At 52.1% G+C, this 19,229-nt stretch overlaps 2 protein-coding genes across 2 annotated transcripts; one reads left to right on the plus strand and one right to left on the minus strand.

Annotated features, from left to right (window-relative positions):
• Positions 1-2: 2 nt before the first annotated feature.
• Positions 3-14,795, plus strand: DHX16 (DEAH-box helicase 16). The gene is made up of 20 exons (XM_058554883.1): positions 3-385; positions 1,587-1,834; positions 1,926-2,088; positions 2,405-2,461; positions 5,270-5,524; positions 5,714-5,917; positions 5,993-6,184; positions 6,833-6,943; positions 7,118-7,233; positions 8,870-9,080; positions 9,277-9,375; positions 9,494-9,646; positions 11,617-11,757; positions 11,878-12,040; positions 12,143-12,261; positions 12,378-12,445; positions 13,165-13,327; positions 13,428-13,589; positions 13,869-14,042; positions 14,556-14,795. Exons 1-20 carry the CDS (start codon positions 179-181, stop codon positions 14,682-14,684), a joined length of 3,135 nt encoding a protein of 1,044 aa, XP_058410866.1. The 5' UTR covers positions 3-178; the 3' UTR covers positions 14,685-14,795.
• C14H6orf136 (chromosome 14 C6orf136 homolog) lies at positions 14,787-19,171 on the minus strand. The gene is given in 8 exon segments (XM_058554884.1): positions 14,787-15,128; positions 15,203-15,272; positions 16,120-16,320; positions 16,507-16,595; positions 17,108-17,512; positions 18,327-18,491; positions 18,493-18,546; positions 18,548-19,171. Coding segments are annotated over 8 exon segments (1,479 nt in total). The 5' UTR covers positions 18,929-19,171; the 3' UTR covers positions 14,787-15,014.
• Positions 19,172-19,229: the final 58 nt, after the last annotated feature.

The raw sequence follows: 19,229 nt of genomic DNA on the forward strand, positions 1-19,229 counted from the left end.
TCCGGCCTCCGCGGTCCGAGAAGACGGCTTTGAGGTGTCGGAAACCGAATCCCAAGGTCCTAAGGCGGCTCCCTTGAGGAGCTGAGGCTCCAGCCCCGGGCTCCAGGCCTCAGCCCGGCCTGGCCGCCAGGGCGGCTGCTGGAGACACTTCAGAGCAGAGAACAGAGCGTGGGTCGCCATGGCGACGCCGGCGGGGCTGGAGCGCTGGGTGCAGGACGAGCTGCACTCGGTGCTGGGACTGAGCGAGCGGCACGTGGCCCAGTTCCTGATCGGAACCGCGCAGCGCTGCGCCTCGGCCGAGGAGTTCGTGCAGCGCCTGCGGGACACTGATACCCTGGACCTCAGCGGGCCGGCCCGGGACTTCGCCCTCAAACTCTGGAACAAGGTGTCGAGAGGGGTGGGGCGCGGCTGGGGCGGGGCCGGCGTGGGAACCGCGAGAGAGGGGGTGGAGCAGGGACGGGGCCCAGGTTACTTATCCAGGTGAGGCTGGGCTAACTGCATCGGGGAATTAAGCTCAGTTTACAGGCATTCATCCGTTGTCCGTTGTCGTCTAGGTAGTGTGCTGGGTGCTGGACGTCCAGCTTAGGGGAGGAGAACGAGGAGGGCTAAGTGTGCTGGGTTAAGTGCTATAGAGCAGTGTTTCTCGAACTTTAACATGCATAGGATTTCTCCAGGGCCTTTGTTAAAATGCAGATTCCGATTTGGTAGGTCTGGGATGGGATCTTAGTTTCTGCATGTCTAACAAGTTTCCAGGTGATGACGGCCCATGGACCACCTTGGTGAATAGCGAGGCCGTAGAAGGGATGTGTGGGAGGTGCTGTGGGAGGGCAGAAGAGGTGGGGGTAGTGAGCAGGAAAAGCAGGCCCAAAGACTCCCTGGAGCTTGTCAAGTAGAGAAGGAGGAATGAGTAAAAGTATAAAAGGCGAGCTCCTGGAGGACAGGAGTGTGTATTTCTCGTCTTTGTATTCCTGCCACCTAACAGAGTACCTTTCAGAGCAGGTGCTCAGGAAGTATATAGGAAGAGTGGAAGTGTTCAGCATGTTCAGAGAATGGCAAATAGCCTGGATGGGACCTGGTTGTCCCATATGGTGCTTGTCAAGGGAGATTAGGTTAGAATGTAAGTGATATGAGAGTAGGGACTTTATGTTAATTTGTTTACCAGGGTATCCCTGGAGTCTGAGACAGTGCCAGGCCTGTGACAGCCTTCTGCAAAAGTAGCATGTCAGTCCTTGTGTAGGCATGACTTAATCATTGGGAATAGCAGAGGCTGAGCAATTGAGAATTGGGTTTGAGAATGTAAAATCCACAAGGGCAGGGATGCTTGTCTCTTTTGTTTATTCCTGTATCCCTAGTACCTAACAAGTACCTGGTGCATGGGACAGGCTTCAATAAACGTTTGTTAAATGAATGACTGAAAGGACGTTCGGAAACTGAGAGGCTCTGACGAACATGGCGTGAAGCCATGGGGAAGAGAAAGAATGAAGGCTGATTTAAGATCAAGTCAATCCTTACATTAAAAACAGGGTAAAGTAGGTGGTCAGAGATCAGGAGTTGCTCACATCCCTCATCTCCTCCTCTCCTGACAGGTGCCACGGAAGGCAGTCGTAGAAAAGCCAGCTCGGGCAGCAGAGCGAGAGGCCCGAGCCCTGCTGGAGAAGAACCGATCTTATAAGTTGCTGGAAGAGAGTGAGGAGAGCAGTGAGGAGACCATGGGCAGGGCTGGGAGCAGTCCCCAGAAGAAGCGTAAAAAACGGAAACACCTCAGGAAGAAACGTCAGGAGGAAGAGGAAGACGAAGAGGAGGAATTTTCTGAGAAAGGAAAGAGAAAGACAGGGTAAGTCAGAAATAGGATGAGAGATGGGGCAGGTGGATGATGGGATATGCCTTCTGGATGCCCTTATTTAATCCTCTGGGCTGGGCTGCAGGGAGAGTACACAGCAAATGGAGAAGCCAGAGTCGGAGGATGAGTGGGAGCGGACAGAGCGAGAACGCCTTCAGGACTTGGAGGAACGGGATGCCTTCGCGGAGCGGGTTCGGCAGCGGGACAAGGATCGGACTCGTAATGTCCTGGAGCGGTCAGACAAGAAGGTCTGCATGTTCTCTAAATCCCAGGAAAATCTCTGGGTCAAAACTGAGGTTGAGTATGATTGCAGATAGTGATCTCTGGGAACACAAGGGGCTGCCTCTAGTGGTAAGTTCATCTCTATGAGGAGAAGACCCCTCTGGGTCTGCTGGCTAAGGTGAGTCTCTGCTGAACCTGTAGCCATAGAGCTTCCTCGTGGAGAAGGGACATTTCTTTGTGTTAGGGAACATCTGAATGATCCTTGTGATTCTGGAGGGGGAATGGCTGTGGGCCTGGGGGCTTTTGGCGTCACACCCCTCCACTCTTGGTTTCTTCTCCTAGGCTTATGAAGAGGCTCAGAAGCGCCTCAAGATGGCTGAGGAAGACCGGAAAGCCATGGTGAGTCCCAGTACCTAGGAAGCCAAGAGCAGAAGACAAAAGGAAAAACTTTCTGATGGAGAAGTTAGGGGTAGGGACAAAGGATACAGAAGATGCGGTGGAGATGCTGATGGGGTGTCAGGTCTCTGGAGGATGGGGCTTGGTTGACAGAAGCCTGCTGAGGATGGATTTAAGTTGTAGAGAGAAGGAGGTTACCCATAAACCCTCCTTGACTCCATAGGATTAAATCACACTGTATGTTAGTGAGGGAAATGTGAGCTTTCTCTGTTCCTGAGACTTAACAAGATGTAATCAAAAGGCAGCTGGAACGTCAAGGGGTTGGCTGGAGGGCAGGAGCAAGGCAGCTGTTCCACTGCCCAGGGATGTGCTGACCATTCAGCTTGGCACACCATCTCCAAATACCTCCCTACCACCTAATCCCTCCATCCCCTCTGTGGCCTTGTGATCTTCCTCTGGTTTCCTAAGTTGGTCTTCTCCTGGACAGGGTCAGAGCCCTGGTAATTCATGAACTGGACTTGTTATGGTGTGAGTCTTGGTAGGGTAGGCAGTTTTCCAAAGGCCTGGTATTTCCAAGTAAGGTCACACTTAGATTTCCCAAAAGAATTTTGAGATTCTTAGTGTCCTAAGAATGGCCTAGTGGCCCTCAGGTCTCTCCAGACCAATCCATCTCATGTCCCACTCCACAAAATGACTGTGCTCAGAGCCTTCTGAGGCATCTCTCAGGGCTGGTGTCATGTTTTTATTTGCCTGAATTTAATTTTTTTTTTTCAATTATGAAAACTTGCAAACAAATAGGAAAGTTGAAATAATAGTGTAATGAACACTCATACAGACTATTCACATTAAAAAATTGCCAATCCCATGTGCATCGTTTATATTGTCTATGTAAATGTGGGCTTTTTTTTTTCTTTTTGAACAATTTAAAAGAGTTTTAGACATCTTGGCATTTTATCCCATCAGCATGTGACTCCTAAGAATAAAGACATTCTCCTCTAAAACCACAGTGCCATTGTGGCACCCAAGAAGATGAACAGTAATTCTCATGTGTTGACTAAGAACCTGCCTACAGTAAAATTTCCCCAGTTATTCCAAAATGTCTTTAATAACTGCTCTTTCCAAACTAAGTCCCGTCAGGGGTCATGCACTGCATGTGGTTCTTAGGTCTCTTAAGTTGGTTTTGTCCTCCCCCTCCCCCTCCCCCTCTCCCCTCCCCTCCCCCTCCCACTCTCTCCCCCTCCCTCCCCATCTTGTACCATGTCCTACACTCTGGATTTATCTGATCTTCATCTTGTGGTGGTAAGTTCTTCTATGCCCTGTGCTTCCTTTAAAGTGGAAATTGGTTCTAAAGCTTGGCTAGGCTCAGATTAAACAGTTGTGGCCAGGGGCTGGCTTGGTGGTGCAGCGGTTAAGTGTGCGCAGTCCACTTTGGTGGCCCAGAGTTCGCCGGTTTGGATCCCGGGCATACACTAAGGCACTGCTTGTCTAGCCATGCTGTGGCGGCCTCCCATATAAAGTAGAGGAAGATGGGCACGGATGTTAGCCCAGTGCCGCTCTTCCTCAGCAAAAAAAACAGAGGAGGATTGGCATTGGATGTTAGCTCAGGGCTGATCTTCCTCGTTAAAAAGGAAAAAAGAAAAACAAAAAAACACTTGTGGCAAGAACACCTCCTAGGTGGTGATGTGCATGTCACATTGAGTCACATCAGGGGGACACGTTACCCAGCTGTGTGCCTGTTAGTGTAGGTATCCTTTCTACCAACAGCCTTTCATCTAAGGGTTTTAGCAACCACTGATCCCTTCCTGAATCAGTTATTTTGTTGGGAATTGCAAAATGGTGATTTTTGGATTCTGACATTCCTTCTACATTTATTGGCTAGCCTTTTCATAAAAAAGAAGAACTTTTCCTCAAAAACTAGGAAATGATTTACAATTCCTTCTTAAAAGGCAGGGCAAATGTTTAATTGTTTCCTTTTGATTACTAATTTTAGAGTAAAGAGATTGGTGTAACAGTCACCTCACTGGTGGCAAAAGTTTTTTTCCCATTCTTTGTTTGGGTGTGTGTGTGTCATATTGGACTCAGTAATTTTTATTTTTCAATAATTTATAACTGCATACCATTATTCTTTTTGATGCTTAAATTGCCCTGATTTTTTTGCCCGTATTTTAAAAAGACATCTGTCTGCCTCACCTATCAGGCTGAAGGAGTATTTGATTGTGGTACTCAGATTAGGTCATGAGCATAAACTGCATCTGGAGTCTTCACAGAACAAACAGAAAGGGGCCGGCCTCGTGGCGTAGTGGTTAAGTGTGCGAGCTCTGCTGCTGGCGGCCCGCGTTCGGATCCCTTGTGCGCACTGATGCACCGCTTGTTGGGCCATGCTGTGGCGGTGTCCCATATAAAGTGGGGGAAGATGGGCACAGGTGTTAGCCCAGGGCCAGTCTTCCTCAGCAAAAAGAGGAGGATTGCCGTGGATGTTAGCTCAGGGTTGATCTTCCTCACACACACACACACACGAACAAACAGGAAAAGCCTAGCAATTAAATAGAGTCAGAGCCCCCAAGAAGAGGGCATTGGCAGGGTTTTGCCGCTGTGGTAGAGGAGGTTGTTATGATCACAGATAAGACAGACGATGTTGCCGCAGTGGGAGGGGTCGTGATTAGAGCTGAGAAGGGCCTTAAGGATGTGGCCCTTCTGTCATTTACAGTGTGTCCTGAGAAGCCTGTCAGGGAATTTGTCCCTCTTACAGGTAGGGAGGGAAAGGGTTACTGTTCCCCAAGCTGAGGCTTTGACTGCCCTGTGCTGACCCAGGTCCCCGAGCTGCGGAAGAAATCCCGCCGAGAGTACCTGGCTAAGCGGGAGCGAGAGAAGCTGGAGGACCTGGAGGCCGAGCTGGCTGATGAGGAGTTCCTTTTTGGCGATGTGGAGCTGAGCCGACATGAGCGGCGGGAACTCAAATACAAGCGGCGAGTGCGGGATCTGGCCCGGGAGTACCGGGCAGCCGGGGAGCAGGAGAAGCTGGAGGCCACCAACCGCTACCACATGCCCGAGGAGACCCGAGGACAGGTGAGGTCAAGGGGCTTCTGCCTCAGGCTTGGTCCCCAAGCCAAGGGGAGGGAAGGCTTCGGAGCTTGGGCAGTGCCTGGGCTGGCCCCTTCTTTGTCTTGCCTTTCCCAGTGGCTGGGGGTAGTGACTGGGGGGAAGGGACTTGGGGGAGAGGGCAGCCTCTGTCTTCACGTGCCCCTCTCTCCACAGCCAGCACGAGCTGTGGATCTAGTGGAGGAGGAATCAGGCGCCCCTGGGGAGGAACAGCGGCGCTGGGAGGAGGCCCGGCTTGGGGCAGCGTCCCTGAAGTTTGGGGCCCGAGATGCTGCCTCTCAGGAGCCCAAGTATCAGCTGGTGCTGGAGGAAGAGGAAACCATCGAGTTTGTCCGGGCCACTCAGCTCCAGGGCGACGAGGTGAGGGGCAGAGCTCTGGGACATTCTGAGGAGGGTGGGAGCTGGCCCTGAAGCTCACACCTTTCTTCCTCTTAGGAGCCGTCAGCTCCACCCACTCCAACCCCGGCCCAGCAAAAGGAGTCTATCCAGGCCGTTCGCCGCAGCCTCCCTGTGTTCCCATTCCGTGAGGAACTCCTGGCTGCTATTGCTAATCATCAGGTCCTCATCATTGAAGGCGAGACAGGCTCCGGAAAGACCACCCAAATCCCGCAGTATCTCTTTGAGGAGGTATGGCATTCATGCCCTCCAGGCTGCTGCGGTACCGGCCATTGACGAGCACAGTCCTGTCCGAGCTCCTTTACCTGATGTTTTGAGTAGTTGCTTACCTTTTCACTTTAGTTGTTCAGTCTTTTCCACTAGATCATGAGGTTCTTGAGAATGAGGACCACACCCTTTTCACGTTTCTGTTCTCACTTTCTGTCACTATGTCCATGCCTGGTAGGCGTTCAGTGCGTTCATGTTGAACAGGACGTGTAGATGCACAGATGGTGGGGTGCTCGTGAACCAGCTTGGCCTCCGCTCCTCTGCAGGGCCAAAGAACAAGGAGTGAAAGGACTTGCTTTCCTGCTTTTTTACCTTCCTTTGTACCCCATCGCTTCTGGGTCTGCCCCAGCTGGTCTGTCATTTTCCAGCTAAATCTGGCTGAGCCCTGAACCTGGTTACCCAAAGGGCTGGGACTCCAGGGCCTGGTGAGGACCTCCTTGAGGGCCCTGGGTCTGCCATCCTATCCGTTTGCCCTTCTTGTCTGGTTTTCAGCTTCTGTCTGTTCCCTCCTTTCCCCCTGCCCTTTGTTTACAGTTTCTTTCTCTCAATTGTCCTGGGCCCCCGGGGCATATTTAGCAAAGGGAAAACCTCTTCTTTCTCCTTGACATTCAGGGTTACACAAAGAAGGGTATGAAGATTGCCTGCACCCAGCCCCGGAGAGTGGCGGCCATGAGCGTGGCCGCCCGAGTGGCGCGGGAGATGGGTGTGAAGCTTGGCAATGAGGTGAGATCTGTGGGGACTGAGGAGCGAGCAGAGCCCCTAGGGTCTGGGACTCAGGCCACACCACCCTTAGGGCCCCACACCACAGGTCCAGGTGCTGGCCCCCTTGTCCCCTAGCCCTGTGCTCCTGTCAGGGAATACCAGCCCACTCTCGATTGCTAACGGCCCCCTTGACAGGTTGGCTACAGCATCCGCTTTGAGGACTGCACGTCAGAGCGAACTGTCCTCCGCTACATGACAGACGGGATGCTTCTCCGAGAGTTCCTCTCTGAACCTGACCTTGCAAGTTACAGGTACGCACAGGGTCCCTCTCTCCATGGGAGAGCCGCCTGCCTTCTCTTCCACCTATCTGCTGCCCTCCTCCCTCTCACTGCCTTCCTGTATCTCCTATAATCTCTGGCCTTTCTCTTTTTTCTTCCCACCCAGCCAATTTGGCCATTGTTTTCTGATTAATCCACCAGTTCTGGAATCATTATGGTTCAAACCATCCTATAACTGACCTCCAGGACCTGAAGATGGGGCTGGAGGTAGAAGAGACTGCAGAGAAAGTCTCTCCCTCCCTCCCAATGTTTCCAGAGTTTAGAAGAAAACCAGGATGGTAGCGTGGTGCTGTGTGGACTTGAAAAGCCATGTGAAGACCGCTTGAAGAAACTTAGAATGTTCAGCTCAGAGGGGAGAGACTCAGGGAGACATACCGGTTCCCTCTAAATGTGTGAAGAGCTGTTACATGGAAAAAGGAATCAGACTTGTTGTCTGTGACTCCAGAGAGCACAACTGGAAACCAAGGGGAGGTTACAGGGAGATGGATTTCAGCTCAGTACCAAGAAACCATAGAATGGTGGAGATTACAGGAGCTGCCAGAGGGCTCAGACCCTCACTTTTGTGCCTCTGGTTCAAATCTTGGGGTGGCTTGGCCTGTGAATAATGAGTTCTCAGTGCTGGCATTGGCCAAGCAGAGGTTGGATGAGCATGTATTGAGAGGGAGAAAGGGTTCGTGCCTGGGACGGGGTGGGGTCAGGCCAGCTGAGCAGTATGTGCCTTTTCAACTCTTAGGAGGCTGTGAGTTTCTGGTCCTAGAGGATCACAGTGCAGCAAGGGGACAGATATGACTTGATCCTTCACATCCCTGGCAGAAATCTCTGAGAACCCATAGGAGGCCAGCTAATGCAAGAGTGTTTGGGGTGTGGGGTTTTCCTATCAAGCCAGCTTGCTTTGTGAAACAACTGAGGAACTTCACCATCGCAGTCAGGGGAAGGCACAAAGGGTTGAGTTGGGGGTGAGCTCCTGTGGGCTTGGAGCTACCTGGGAATCCAAAGATGGGAGCAAGGAGAAAGAAGGTGGTATACACATAACTAAGTCAGGAGGAGACCAGGAAGTCTGCAGAGTCCTCTAAGGTTAACGTAGAAAGGCTCATCCGGCCCTGTCTCCAGAAAGAGACAGCAGGGCCAACAGAGATGCCCAGCAGTCCCACAGGACCCTGGGAGTTTTGGGGCTGTTCGAATCATGGTGGCTCAGGTCTGTCTCTTTATTCTAGCCAGCTTGGGTGGCCCAGCCTTATTTAGAGAGACCTTGCCCTTCCTTTTTTTTCCCTTTAAAACAGATACCGTTACTTCTACTGACTCTAACAGACTCTTGACTCTGATCCAGAGAGGATGTCTCACTTGTCCTGGCCTCAGCTTCCAGCCTTCAGATCTTGGCTGCTGTTGTCTGTCCAGGCTGGGATAGACTGCAGACCATGGGGCCCTGGCCTTCTCTCACTTTCTGTTGGTCTTACTTAACTGGGATGATTGGCTTCTCCTTAGAGCCCTCTCCTCCACATTCACCCTTGGACTCTTTGCTTCCATCCACCCCCTCATCCAGGGGACCCTAGTGTCCATTCCTGCATTGCCCAGCTCTCCTCGCTTACTGCTCCCCCTATTCCTTCCCCAGCGTGGTGATGGTGGATGAGGCTCATGAACGTTCCCTACACACAGACATTCTCTTTGGGTTGATCAAGGATGTTGCTCGCTTCCGACCTGAGCTCAAGGTCCTGGTGGCTTCAGCCACACTGGACACTGCCCGTTTTTCCACCTTCTTTGATGACGCCCCCGTCTTCCGAATCCCTGGACGCAGGTTTCCGGTTGACATCTTCTATACCAAGGTGCTTCCTCAGGGTGGATGGGCTTAAGTGTGAGATGGTGGAGCTGGGGTCTTTGGAGGAGGTTGCCCAAAGAGGGAAGGGGGAAATGGAGAGTCCACAGGGGAGCTGGGATAAAGTGTGTGTTGAGCTGAGAGGAGGTGAAGAGGCTTGCCTGAGCAGGTGGCCTTCCTTTGAGCCATCTCCTCCTCCTCCCCAGGCTCCAGAGGCTGACTACCTGGAAGCCTGTGTAGTGTCGGTGCTGCAGATCCACGTGACCCAGCCCCCCGGGGATATCCTGGTGTTCCTGACCGGACAGGTGCGTGATGGGGGCGGCGGGGAGGGAGATGATATGTGTATCCCAGGGGAAGACAGTTCTGGCAGGTCAGCCTTCTGTGACTCTGGGACCCCTGCTGCTCTCCCCACCTCAAATCCAGGAGGAGATCGAGGCTGCCTGTGAGATGCTCCAGGATCGCTGCCGCCGCCTGGGCTCCAAAATCCGGGAGCTCCTGGTGCTGCCCATCTATGCCAACCTGCCTTCTGACATGCAAGCTCGGATCTTCCAGCCCACGCCCCCTGGGGCCCGGAAGGTCAGTTGGAGAAACCCACATTCTTCACCCCTCTAGTTCGCACAACTAGTTGTGAAAAAGAAAGTATGTGCCTGCCCTCTGCAGGGTGTGTCTTGGGCACTGCTGCACCTGCAAGGCTGAGTAGCAGTCAGTCCCTTGCCTCTGGAGCTGGAGAGAGAGGATGAATATGGCATGAACCCAGATAGCCAAATGCAAGATCAGGAAAGTAAGCACCATAGAGATGCAGAGGAGAAGGGAAAGCCTTGGTGTGCCAGGAGGCGGGATTTGATCTGGACCTCTATGAAAAATGGCGGGGGTATCAGAGTAAGGCTTGAGGTGTGTTTGTGGTCAGAGTGTAATCTAGAAGGCTCGGTGGAAGGTTCACATGGTGAAGGAGTGGAAAACAGGCTGAAAACAACTTTGGGCTGGGATTAGGGAGGGCCTTTGGTGGCAGGTGGAAAAGTTTGTACTTTAGATGATTGAGTGGCAATCGAAGGATTTTTTTTTTTTTAAAGATTTTATTTATTTATTTATTTTTCCCCCCAAAGCCCCAGTAGATAGTTGTATGTCATAGCTGCACATCCTTCTAGTTGCTGTATGTGGGACGCGGCCTCAGCATGGCCGGAGAAGCAGTGCCTCAGTGCACGCCCGGGATCCGAACCCGGGCCGCCAGAACCGCTAAGCCACGGGGCCGGCCCAATCAAAGGATTTTGAGCAAAGATGTAACTTTCATTCAACAAATATTTAACGAGTTCCTCCCACAGGCCAGGTACTGTTCTAGGGGATGAGGATACAGTGATGAACCAAACAAAGTCCCTAGCCTCACAGAGCTTACAGTCTAATATAAGTTAGGAGACGATGGACCGGTAAATACATAATGTCCATTTGTGACAAATGCTGTGAAGAGATACAATGCAGCACAGGAAGATGGAGACTGACTCTAGGGGGTGGGGTGAGGATATTTTCCTTGGGGTATAGGGAAAGCCTCTCCCTCTCCGATAAGGTAAAAGTGAAGCTGAGGCCTGAAGCAGGTGAGGGAGGGAGCCAGGCTGATATCTGGGAGAAGAGTGCACTCAGCAGAGGGAACAGCTCATGCAAAGAAACTGAGTGAGGAGTACGTTCAGACAGGCCAGGGAGCAGCAGCGTGCAGGAGTGGAGCAAGGGAGCCAGTCATGCTAGGAGATGAGATCAGAAACATAGCCAGAGGCTAGGTGATTTGGGGCTTTAAGGGGCTTAGATATAATCCTCAAGCAGGATGGGAAGCCGTTGAAGGATAGGGGGTGGGATGTGACAGGTTTACATTTTATTTATTTATTTTTTTGGTGAGGGAGATCAGCCCTGAGCTAACATCCATGCTAATCTTCCTCTTTTTGCTGAGGAAGACTGGCTCTGAGCTAACATCTATTGCCAATCCTCCTCCTTTTTTTTTTTTCCCCAAAGCCCCAGTAGATAGTTGTATGTCATAGTTGCTCATCCTTCTAGTTGCTGTATGTGGGACGCGGCCTCAGCATGGCTGGAGAAGCGGTGCGTCGGTGCACGCCCGGGATCTGAACCTGGGCCGCCAGTAGCAGAGCCCACGCATTTAACCGCTAAGCCACGGGGCCAGCCCAGGTTTACATTTTAAAAGGACCATTCTGGATGCCATGTAACCAGGGCTAGGAGTAGAAGCAGGGAGACTCCTTAAGAGGCTGCCGCAGGAAGTAATGTGTGAAGGTGAATATAGGGGCAGGAGCCTGGACACCCCATCTCCCATCTCTGCAAAAAACCCTAAATCCTCTCCTCCATTTCCTTTCTGCCTTATGCCCCTGCTGATCCCCACTTCTCCCTCACCCTCTGCTGGCCTAGTCCCCCTCTCCTGCCTTTGGACACTAATCCCCTCAGCTCCTGCCGCTTACCTGTACCTGCTTCTCTCCTCTCAACCTTCCAGAATTGCTTTTCCTAGGTAACTAGGTGGGTGGGGTTTCTGGGTGACCCTGTATCCTCTCACTCAGGTGGTTGTGGCAACAAACATCGCAGAGACGTCGCTCACCATTGAGGGCATCATTTACGTGCTGGATCCAGGGTTCTGTAAGCAGAAGAGTTACAACCCCCGCACAGGCATGGAATCGCTCACCGTCACACCCTGCAGCAAGGTTGGCCTTAGAGCATGGGGGATAAGCAGTCTACATCCTCCCAGATTTCTTGTGTAAATACTACCTTTTCTCTTTTCCTTCACCCAGTTGTCAGCTAGCTTGCGTCTCTTTTCTTTCCAGGCCTCAGCCAATCAGCGAGCAGGTCGGGCAGGTCGGGTGGCTGCTGGCAAGTGCTTCCGCCTGTATACCGCCTGGGCCTATCAGCACGAGCTGGAGGAGACCACGGTGCCCGAGATCCAGAGGACCAGCCTGGGCAATGTCGTGTTGCTGCTCAAGAGCTTAGGTGATTGGGGTCCCCTGTCCTCCTGAGAGAGGAGGGAGGTAGGGCTAGAGTCCCTGGTCCTTGTGAAGGGACTCTGTTTTACCCCCTCACGTCTTTCTTCAGGAATCCATGACCTAATGCACTTTGATTTCCTGGACCCTCCACCGTATGAGACCCTGCTGCTGGCTTTGGAGCAGCTGTACGCTCTAGGAGCCCTCAACCACCTTGGGGAGCTCACCACGGTGAGGTGGGAGGGCAGGGGGCTGGGGCAGGATGAAGGGGTCGGGGTGACCCCTTGAGTGGTGGAGGGACACCTGAGGGAGAGCTGGCCTCAACTCTCTCTCTTTCCTCTCCTTAGTCTGGTCGAAAGATGGCAGAGCTGCCGGTGGACCCCATGCTGTCTAAAATGATCTTGGCCTCTGAGAAGTAAGCGCCCTAGTCTGGCTGGGCCTGCAGCACACAAACTGGCCACGCCTCCTGTTTCTGGTGCTTTCTTTGCTCTTTTTCTCTCTGCCACAGTATTCTTTAACAAATAATAAGTTACTATAGAACTCTTATTGCCCCTTTGGAGGCCCACAGGGGTCAGTAAGACACTGTCCTGTCCTTGATCATGACATCAGATGGGTAGGATTGACAAACATAGAAAATTTGGGGGCATGGATGAAAGTGGAGGATTTTCCATCTGAGAGGAGTGCTGAGTGAGGGCTGGTTTGGGGACTCGCTCATTTCTAAGGTTTCAGACTGGAACATTTAGATGTAGCTGTGGAGGGACCACCTTTAAATGCCATTCTTCTGCCATGGTTGAGTTCAGAGGTCACTACATGAGCTCAAAGGAAGTACTTTCTGCGATGCACTTAATGCACACCTTCCTACCACAGAACCCTCAGGAGTCCCAAGTGCTTCCCTGCCCCCGCCTCCATGGATATCCCTGCTCTCTAACTGCTTCATCTGTGGCCCCCACCTCCTTGACCCCCATACTGCTGCCACTGCCATCAAATCTATCTCCTCTGATTCGTAGCCATTATCTCAGCCAGCATTCCCCACGGGAGGATACATCCCTCAACCCAGTAATCACTTCCCTGCAATGTGTGTCTGTTCCGATGTGTCGTGCTTTGAAATCTCATGCTTTTCCCTTCCTGCCCCAGGTACAGCTGTTCAGAGGAGATCCTGACGGTGGCTGCCATGCTCTCTGTCAACAATTCCATCTTCTACCGACCCAAGGACAAGGTCGTCCATGCTGACAATGCACGTGTCAACTTCTTCCTCCCTGGTGGGGACCACCTGGTTCTGCTAAACGTTTATACTCAGGTCACTGGGCTTGGGTGAGTGGGAGTGAGGGAGACGTGGGGGACCCTGGTCCTTCTCTGTACTTAACCCTCCCCCCGCTTTTTTTTAACTGTCTTTACAGTGGGCTGAGAGTGGTTACTCTTCCCAGTGGTGCTATGAGAACTTTGTACAGTTCAGATCCATGCGGCGAGCCCGGGATGTACGGGAGCAGCTGGAGGGGCTCTTGGAACGCGTGGAAGTTGGTCTTAGTTCCTGCCAGGGGGACTATATCCGTGTACGCAAGGTCAGTGTTTCTTTTGTCTACTGCTGTCCACCCAGCATCTCCCAGGGAGCAAGCTTCTCCTCTGGGGGTCTGTGGCCACCAGGCCAGCCTAGGAGTGTGCCCTCCTCCCCTGTGGAAGGTGTGCTGCCCCCAGACCACCGAAGGCTCCTTCTCAGGGGGTTCTTCACGTGTTCCTTACCTTCCTAGTTCTCCAGAAGCCTGAACTCAGAAGGTAGTGAGTGCCGAGGGTCCCTGGATGTCTGGCTTTCCTGGTGACTCTCTCTCTTACCTGCCCCTTAGGCCATCACTGCCGGTTACTTTTACCACACGGCACGGTTGACTCGCAGCGGCTATCGCACAGTGAAACAGCAGCAGACAGTGTTCATCCATCCCAACTCCTCCCTCTTTGAGGAACAGCCACGCTGGCTGCTCTACCATGAACTTGTCTTGACCACCAAGGAGTTCATGAGACAGGTGAGGGGACCATCCCCTGCCTAGGTAGGTGGAGACTTGGGGGGGCAGTGGTATCCTGAAAAGCTAAAAACCCAGGTTCAAGTTGCTGGAACTGGCAGAGAAACAGGAAAACATGTTGGTTTAAGGTAGGATAAAATAGAAAGACATCCTTTCTAACAGCTGTCTCAGCACCTACTGAGATCTGAGAACTATATATTCATTCAGTTAATATTTGAATGCCTATTGTCTCAGTGTTTCAGGTGCTGAGGTGATAATGGTGATCAAAACAGATGTGGTCTCTGTCCTGAGTGTACTTTACAGTCTTTACATTCAGGTTTCTTTTCGGGATAGCTTACTTGGGATCCTGAATAACACGTAGAGGTATGTCTGCCCTTGAGGTATAGAGTAGTAAAGCCAGGCACCTTTTCCCCTAGCCCTGCAGTCAAAGGGAAAAGAAACTTTTTTGATCACAAACACATTAGAATCTAGGATGCACAGAAGGGAACTCTACTGACTCTTTCTCTCCCCTTCTAGGTTTTGGAGATTGAGAGCAGTTGGCTTCTGGAGGTGGCTCCCCACTATTATAAGGCCAAGGAGCTAGAAGATCCCCATGCTAAGAAAATGCCCAAAAAAATAGGCAAGACACGAGAAGAGCTAGGGTAAAGAGAAGGGGACATAAACAGAACCTGACACCAGCTCCTTTTCCTTCTGTACATTATTTAATATCTATTAATAAAAATATTTTTGGAATAAAGCTTGTGGGAACTTTCGGGATCTAGAGAAAGTGACATGGAAATTCTCTCATATATTCACTTAAACTTTATTATTTACAAGTTAAATTACACAGCAGCTTTCTTTACACAGCATGAGATGGAAAGGAAGGAAGGAGAGAGAAGAGGGGAGGAAGCTGACTCCTGAGATTCTTGGCCGCCTCCACCTCCTTCTCTTGTGCGTAGCAAAGTCTTCAGTGCTGTCTCCACCCCAGTTCCTGGATCAGGCCTCGGAACACAGGTGTAAGTTGGGTTCTGGCTCTGACAGCCCCAGAGTCACCAGGGCTCCCACTAGCAGCTTCTTCACAGGCGCTGGGGGTGAGTGTGAAGGCATCAGCTGCAGGGAGAATAATGGTAACTGGCTGGACGTTCTACCCCCTCACCCCACCCCCATCCAGTGCTAGGACTCACTTTGTCTAGGTGATGGCGACAAATGAGGCCGTTGGAATTCAGGTAGAAGGTGGAATAGGCATCATAGGTCCTGGTGACGGGAGAAAGGCTTACTGAGGGAGAAGGTGACTGGTCCCAAAGTTTAATTCAAGCATTTGTTTAAACTAGTAGTTCCTAAACTTTGCTACATATTAGATCACCTGAGGAACTTTAAAAAATCCTGCTGCCCAGGTTACACCCTGTCCCTATTAAATTAGAATGTCTGGCACCAATTTTTTTGTGTGTGTGTGTGAAGAAGATCAGCTCTGAGCTAACATCCATGCCAATCCTCCTTTTTGCTGAGGAAGACTGGCCCTGAGCTAACATCCATGCCCATCTTCCTCCACTTTATGTGGGACGCTGCCACAGTCTGGCCTGACAAGCGTTATGTTGGTGTGCACCCGGGATCCGAACCCGGCCCACCAGCAGCGGAGCGCATGCACTTAACCGCTACACCACAGGGCCAGCCCCCAGGCACCAATGTTTTTTCAAGATCCTTACATGATTCCACTGTGCAGCAAAGTTTGAGGACGACTAGTTTGGACCACACCTAACAATTTCTTGGGAATCTACTCTGTCAGAAATTTACCAGCTACTTTACCTAAGGTTGTGAGGCTCAACTTATGAGAGGAATTTTAATTTGTTCAGTAAGTATTTGAGTACATACTATGTGCCAAGTAACACACGTTAAGAAACTGAGTTCAGAGGTTTCCTAATATATTCAAAGTCCCTATTTCTGTTTTATTAAAGTAAACTGAAATAAGATCCCTGCCCCCAAGGAGCCTGCGCTCAAGTCAGGGTAGATCAAGGACTGTCTGGGAGACTAGACCATCAGATTCCTAAAAAAGTAAGATTAGCAAATTGACTGTAGTCTGGGTCCTTTCTCACTTCTCTCTCACCGGTAAAGCTCTTCCTTGTCACGCTTGTAGAAACGCAGAAAGAGCACGTGGATGGGCAGCCCCACGAGCCGCCAGCGGGCTTGCAGGGTCCAATTCTCAGGGTGGCGGGTCAGCTGTAGAACCTCTAACCGAAGTTGTGCAAAATAGTTCCAGGCCAGGAAGCGGCAGAGGGTCAATGACAGGATGTACCATGTCCTGCCCCTGTAAAGAAGGGGTGGGACAGAAATCTCATGATGGCAGAATCAGAAAACCAAACTGGCCTCTGTCTGAGGAAGGGGAACAGTTGTGAGAAGCAGCCTAGCACCTTCTCTGGTAAGTGAAAAGGGTCAGATATATAGTACTGGGTCCTTTTCCTCCCCAAGGCCCTACCCGTGCCTGGATTCTCACTTGGTACGTATGTTCAGGACCTCATTGATGAATTCCACATCCGATGAGTAGAGTGTGTAGTCATGGGAGTGAAGGAAGAGATTGGGAAGCTAGGTGGAAGAAGAAGGCGTCAGCTCAGTGGGAAAGAAAAGATGATTCTATTTCTCAGTTTTCTATCTTTATTATTATTATTTAATAATTTTATTTATTTTTTTCCCCCAAAGCCCCAGTAGATAGTTGTATGTCATAGCTGCACATCCTTCTAGTTGCTGTATGTGGGACGCGGCCTCAGCATGGCCGGAGCAGCAGTGTGTTGGTGCGCGCCCAGGATCCGAACCCGGGCTGCCAGCAACGGAGCGCACTTAACCGCTAAGCCACGGGGCCGGCCCCTCAGTTTTCTATCTTTATTGTCTCCTTATTCCCCTCCAAGTGAAAAGTCATCTCTCCCATGTTTAACATCCCTTAATCCAAACTGAGCATTTTTTCCTTGGGAAATGTTTCTAATATATTTCTAGGCCTGCCTCGTGGTTCCAAGAAAAAATCCAGTTGACTAACCCTCTGTTTCCAAGTATTACCTATATTCCTTCCCACTGTGGATGAAGGCCACTTCGAACTGACTTACCTCATGTCTCAGTCTCTCATACATGACAGCCAGGTGCTCCTCCATACTCGGATCTCCTGATGGAGTGGCAGGGGAAGGGCAGGCGGTCCCAGGGGCTTGGAAAGGTATCAAAGCCCCAGGAGAGGGGCAGGGAGGTCCCTCAAATAGGCTTCTAAGCCCATCTAGGCAGCCGCTATGCAACTCAGGTCCTGGTCCCTCCTCCCCCTTTCCTGGAGGGAGGACTATCCATGGTGAGCTGAGGGCCTGGATCTGAGGGAGAGGTAATGGGGGAGCCGGGGGAAGGAGCCGGGTGGGAGGAGGTAGGGGTGGTGGAGACCAGAGGAAGAGAGGAGAAGATGGAGAAATGGTTGTTGTGGAGTGGGGCCAAAGGGGTGGGAATGGTAGAGCCCGTGGGGAAAGCTGGTCCTAAGGAGGAAGAACAAAAGGGAAAAAGATAAGAATTCAGCTACCTAATGCCCCTTCATCCAAACTCGGCTCCTTATCACGCTTCCAATTCCACTTGCTCCTTCTGACAGAAGAGATGGAATCAGAGGAAAAATGGGATGGGTTCATCTCCATCTCTACTGAAAACAGGAGGTTAAGTTTCCTGTGACACAGGTATAAGTACCTGCCCAAAACATTAGCAAATACCTTTACATTTGTTTAAGATTCCAACACTGTTTAGGGGCAGTTCCACCTCTCATAACAAGAATACATATTTGAATAAACAAATGAATGAATAACAGGTTTTATTGTACTGCAGATGAAATGATGTGGCCTGTAACAAGACTCCACAATTAAGTGTGTGAGGCAGACGTTGCATAGAGAAAAGAACATCCAACTGGAACTAGGAGACGCTTCATGGAGTTCCAATTCTATCATGTAACCTTAGCCACTCCCATTCCCTATGCCTCAGTTTCCTATAAATGTCCTCTTATAAACGAGAATGATGAAGCCACACTGAGTTATTATGAGAACTATGTGAGATAATAAGTGTAAATAAAACGTTGCGACCTATAAAGTAGTATATAAATGTAAGCTATTATCATTTCGGGCCTCTAATGACACAAACAAGCCCAGGAGACGGTAAAAGGCTGGACTTCATTCTCCCTGCTTTACTGAATTTGAAACCGTGATGAGGGGGAGGTCACCCAAAGCCAAGCCTGATCCGAGCCCCTCTGCTCCCAAGGAACCACCCGGGGGTCTTACTGCCGGGAAGACGGGCGGGCCGCGCGGGTACCTCTGTCCCCGACGGTGTCCCCGAGGAGCCGTCTCCGCCGGGGGCGTGGCCATCTTGCCCGCCCGGGCGCAGGGGCCCGAACCGGGTCCACCCGGGCCAGCCTTCCTGCCGGGACCGCTATCCGGGTGCAAGATGCGCGGGCGGCAGAGCGCGGCCCACAGATCTGTACGGTCTGGACCAGGGAACTCCGGGGCGGCGCCGCGGCCAGGCTGCGAACCTCTCCGCCCCCTGCCCTTCAAATCACCTCCAGGCACAGGTAACCGCCGAGACGCGGGCGAAACGCGAACGCGCCCCGCCTGCCCACCCCAGACCCGGGAGAACCGACGGCCGGGGCGCCAGCGCCAGCAGCGCCGACCTCGCGTGCTCGCGACCCCGGGCCTCTCCACGCGCCGCCCGGCACAGGTGGGAAGGGGCGGTGGGACGTCACTGCGCCTGCGCCGACGGGGCGCGCGCTCCGCCCCACGCGCCGGTTCTGAGGAGGGTCTCTCCCCGCCCCCTCTCCTCCCCTCCAGCTTCCACTCTGCTCTCACCTGGGGGAGCGCCTGGTAGGCACGGAGGCAGGGACCGAGACGCCGCGCCACCCCCCGGCCGGGCTGGTACATGATCTTCCGGGAGTGGAGAGCGCGCCTCCCGAGTCCGGCCTCCGGCCTTCTCACAGGGGTGAGCGCGCCCTGGAGCTGGCTTCTTGAAGGGGAAAGGGGGGGGGGTGAGGGGGCTGAGAAGAGGCAAACGGAGATGTTGCGCGCTTGCGCACTGCGGGTTCCAGGGAGGCGGAGAGGCCCTCGATCTGCACTAAGTGCGCCTGCGTTCGCCTGATCCGAGGCTGCCTCAGAGCGCTTGCGCAGTAAATTCGCGGCCCGAGCACCGCTCCCTCACTTGCGGCGCTTGCGCAAAAAACTAGGC

This window comes from Diceros bicornis, chromosome 14, assembly GCF_020826845.1.
Source record: "Diceros bicornis minor isolate mBicDic1 chromosome 14, mDicBic1.mat.cur, whole genome shotgun sequence".
In the NCBI taxonomy this organism is placed as follows: domain Eukaryota; kingdom Metazoa; phylum Chordata; class Mammalia; order Perissodactyla; family Rhinocerotidae; genus Diceros; species Diceros bicornis.

Excerpts from the sequence above, each read along its gene's own strand:
- DHX16 (XM_058554883.1), top strand. The coding sequence starts at position 179 with ATGGCGACGCCGGCGGGGCTGGAGCGCTGGGTGCAGGACGAGCTGCAC. Across the intron at positions 9,081-9,276 it reads TTGACATCTTCTATACCAAG|GCTCCAGAGGCTGACTACCT; the intron begins GTGCTTCCTCAG and ends CCTCCTCCCCAG. Across the intron at positions 13,328-13,427 it reads TGCTAAACGTTTATACTCAG|TGGGCTGAGAGTGGTTACTC; the intron begins GTCACTGGGCTT and ends CTGTCTTTACAG.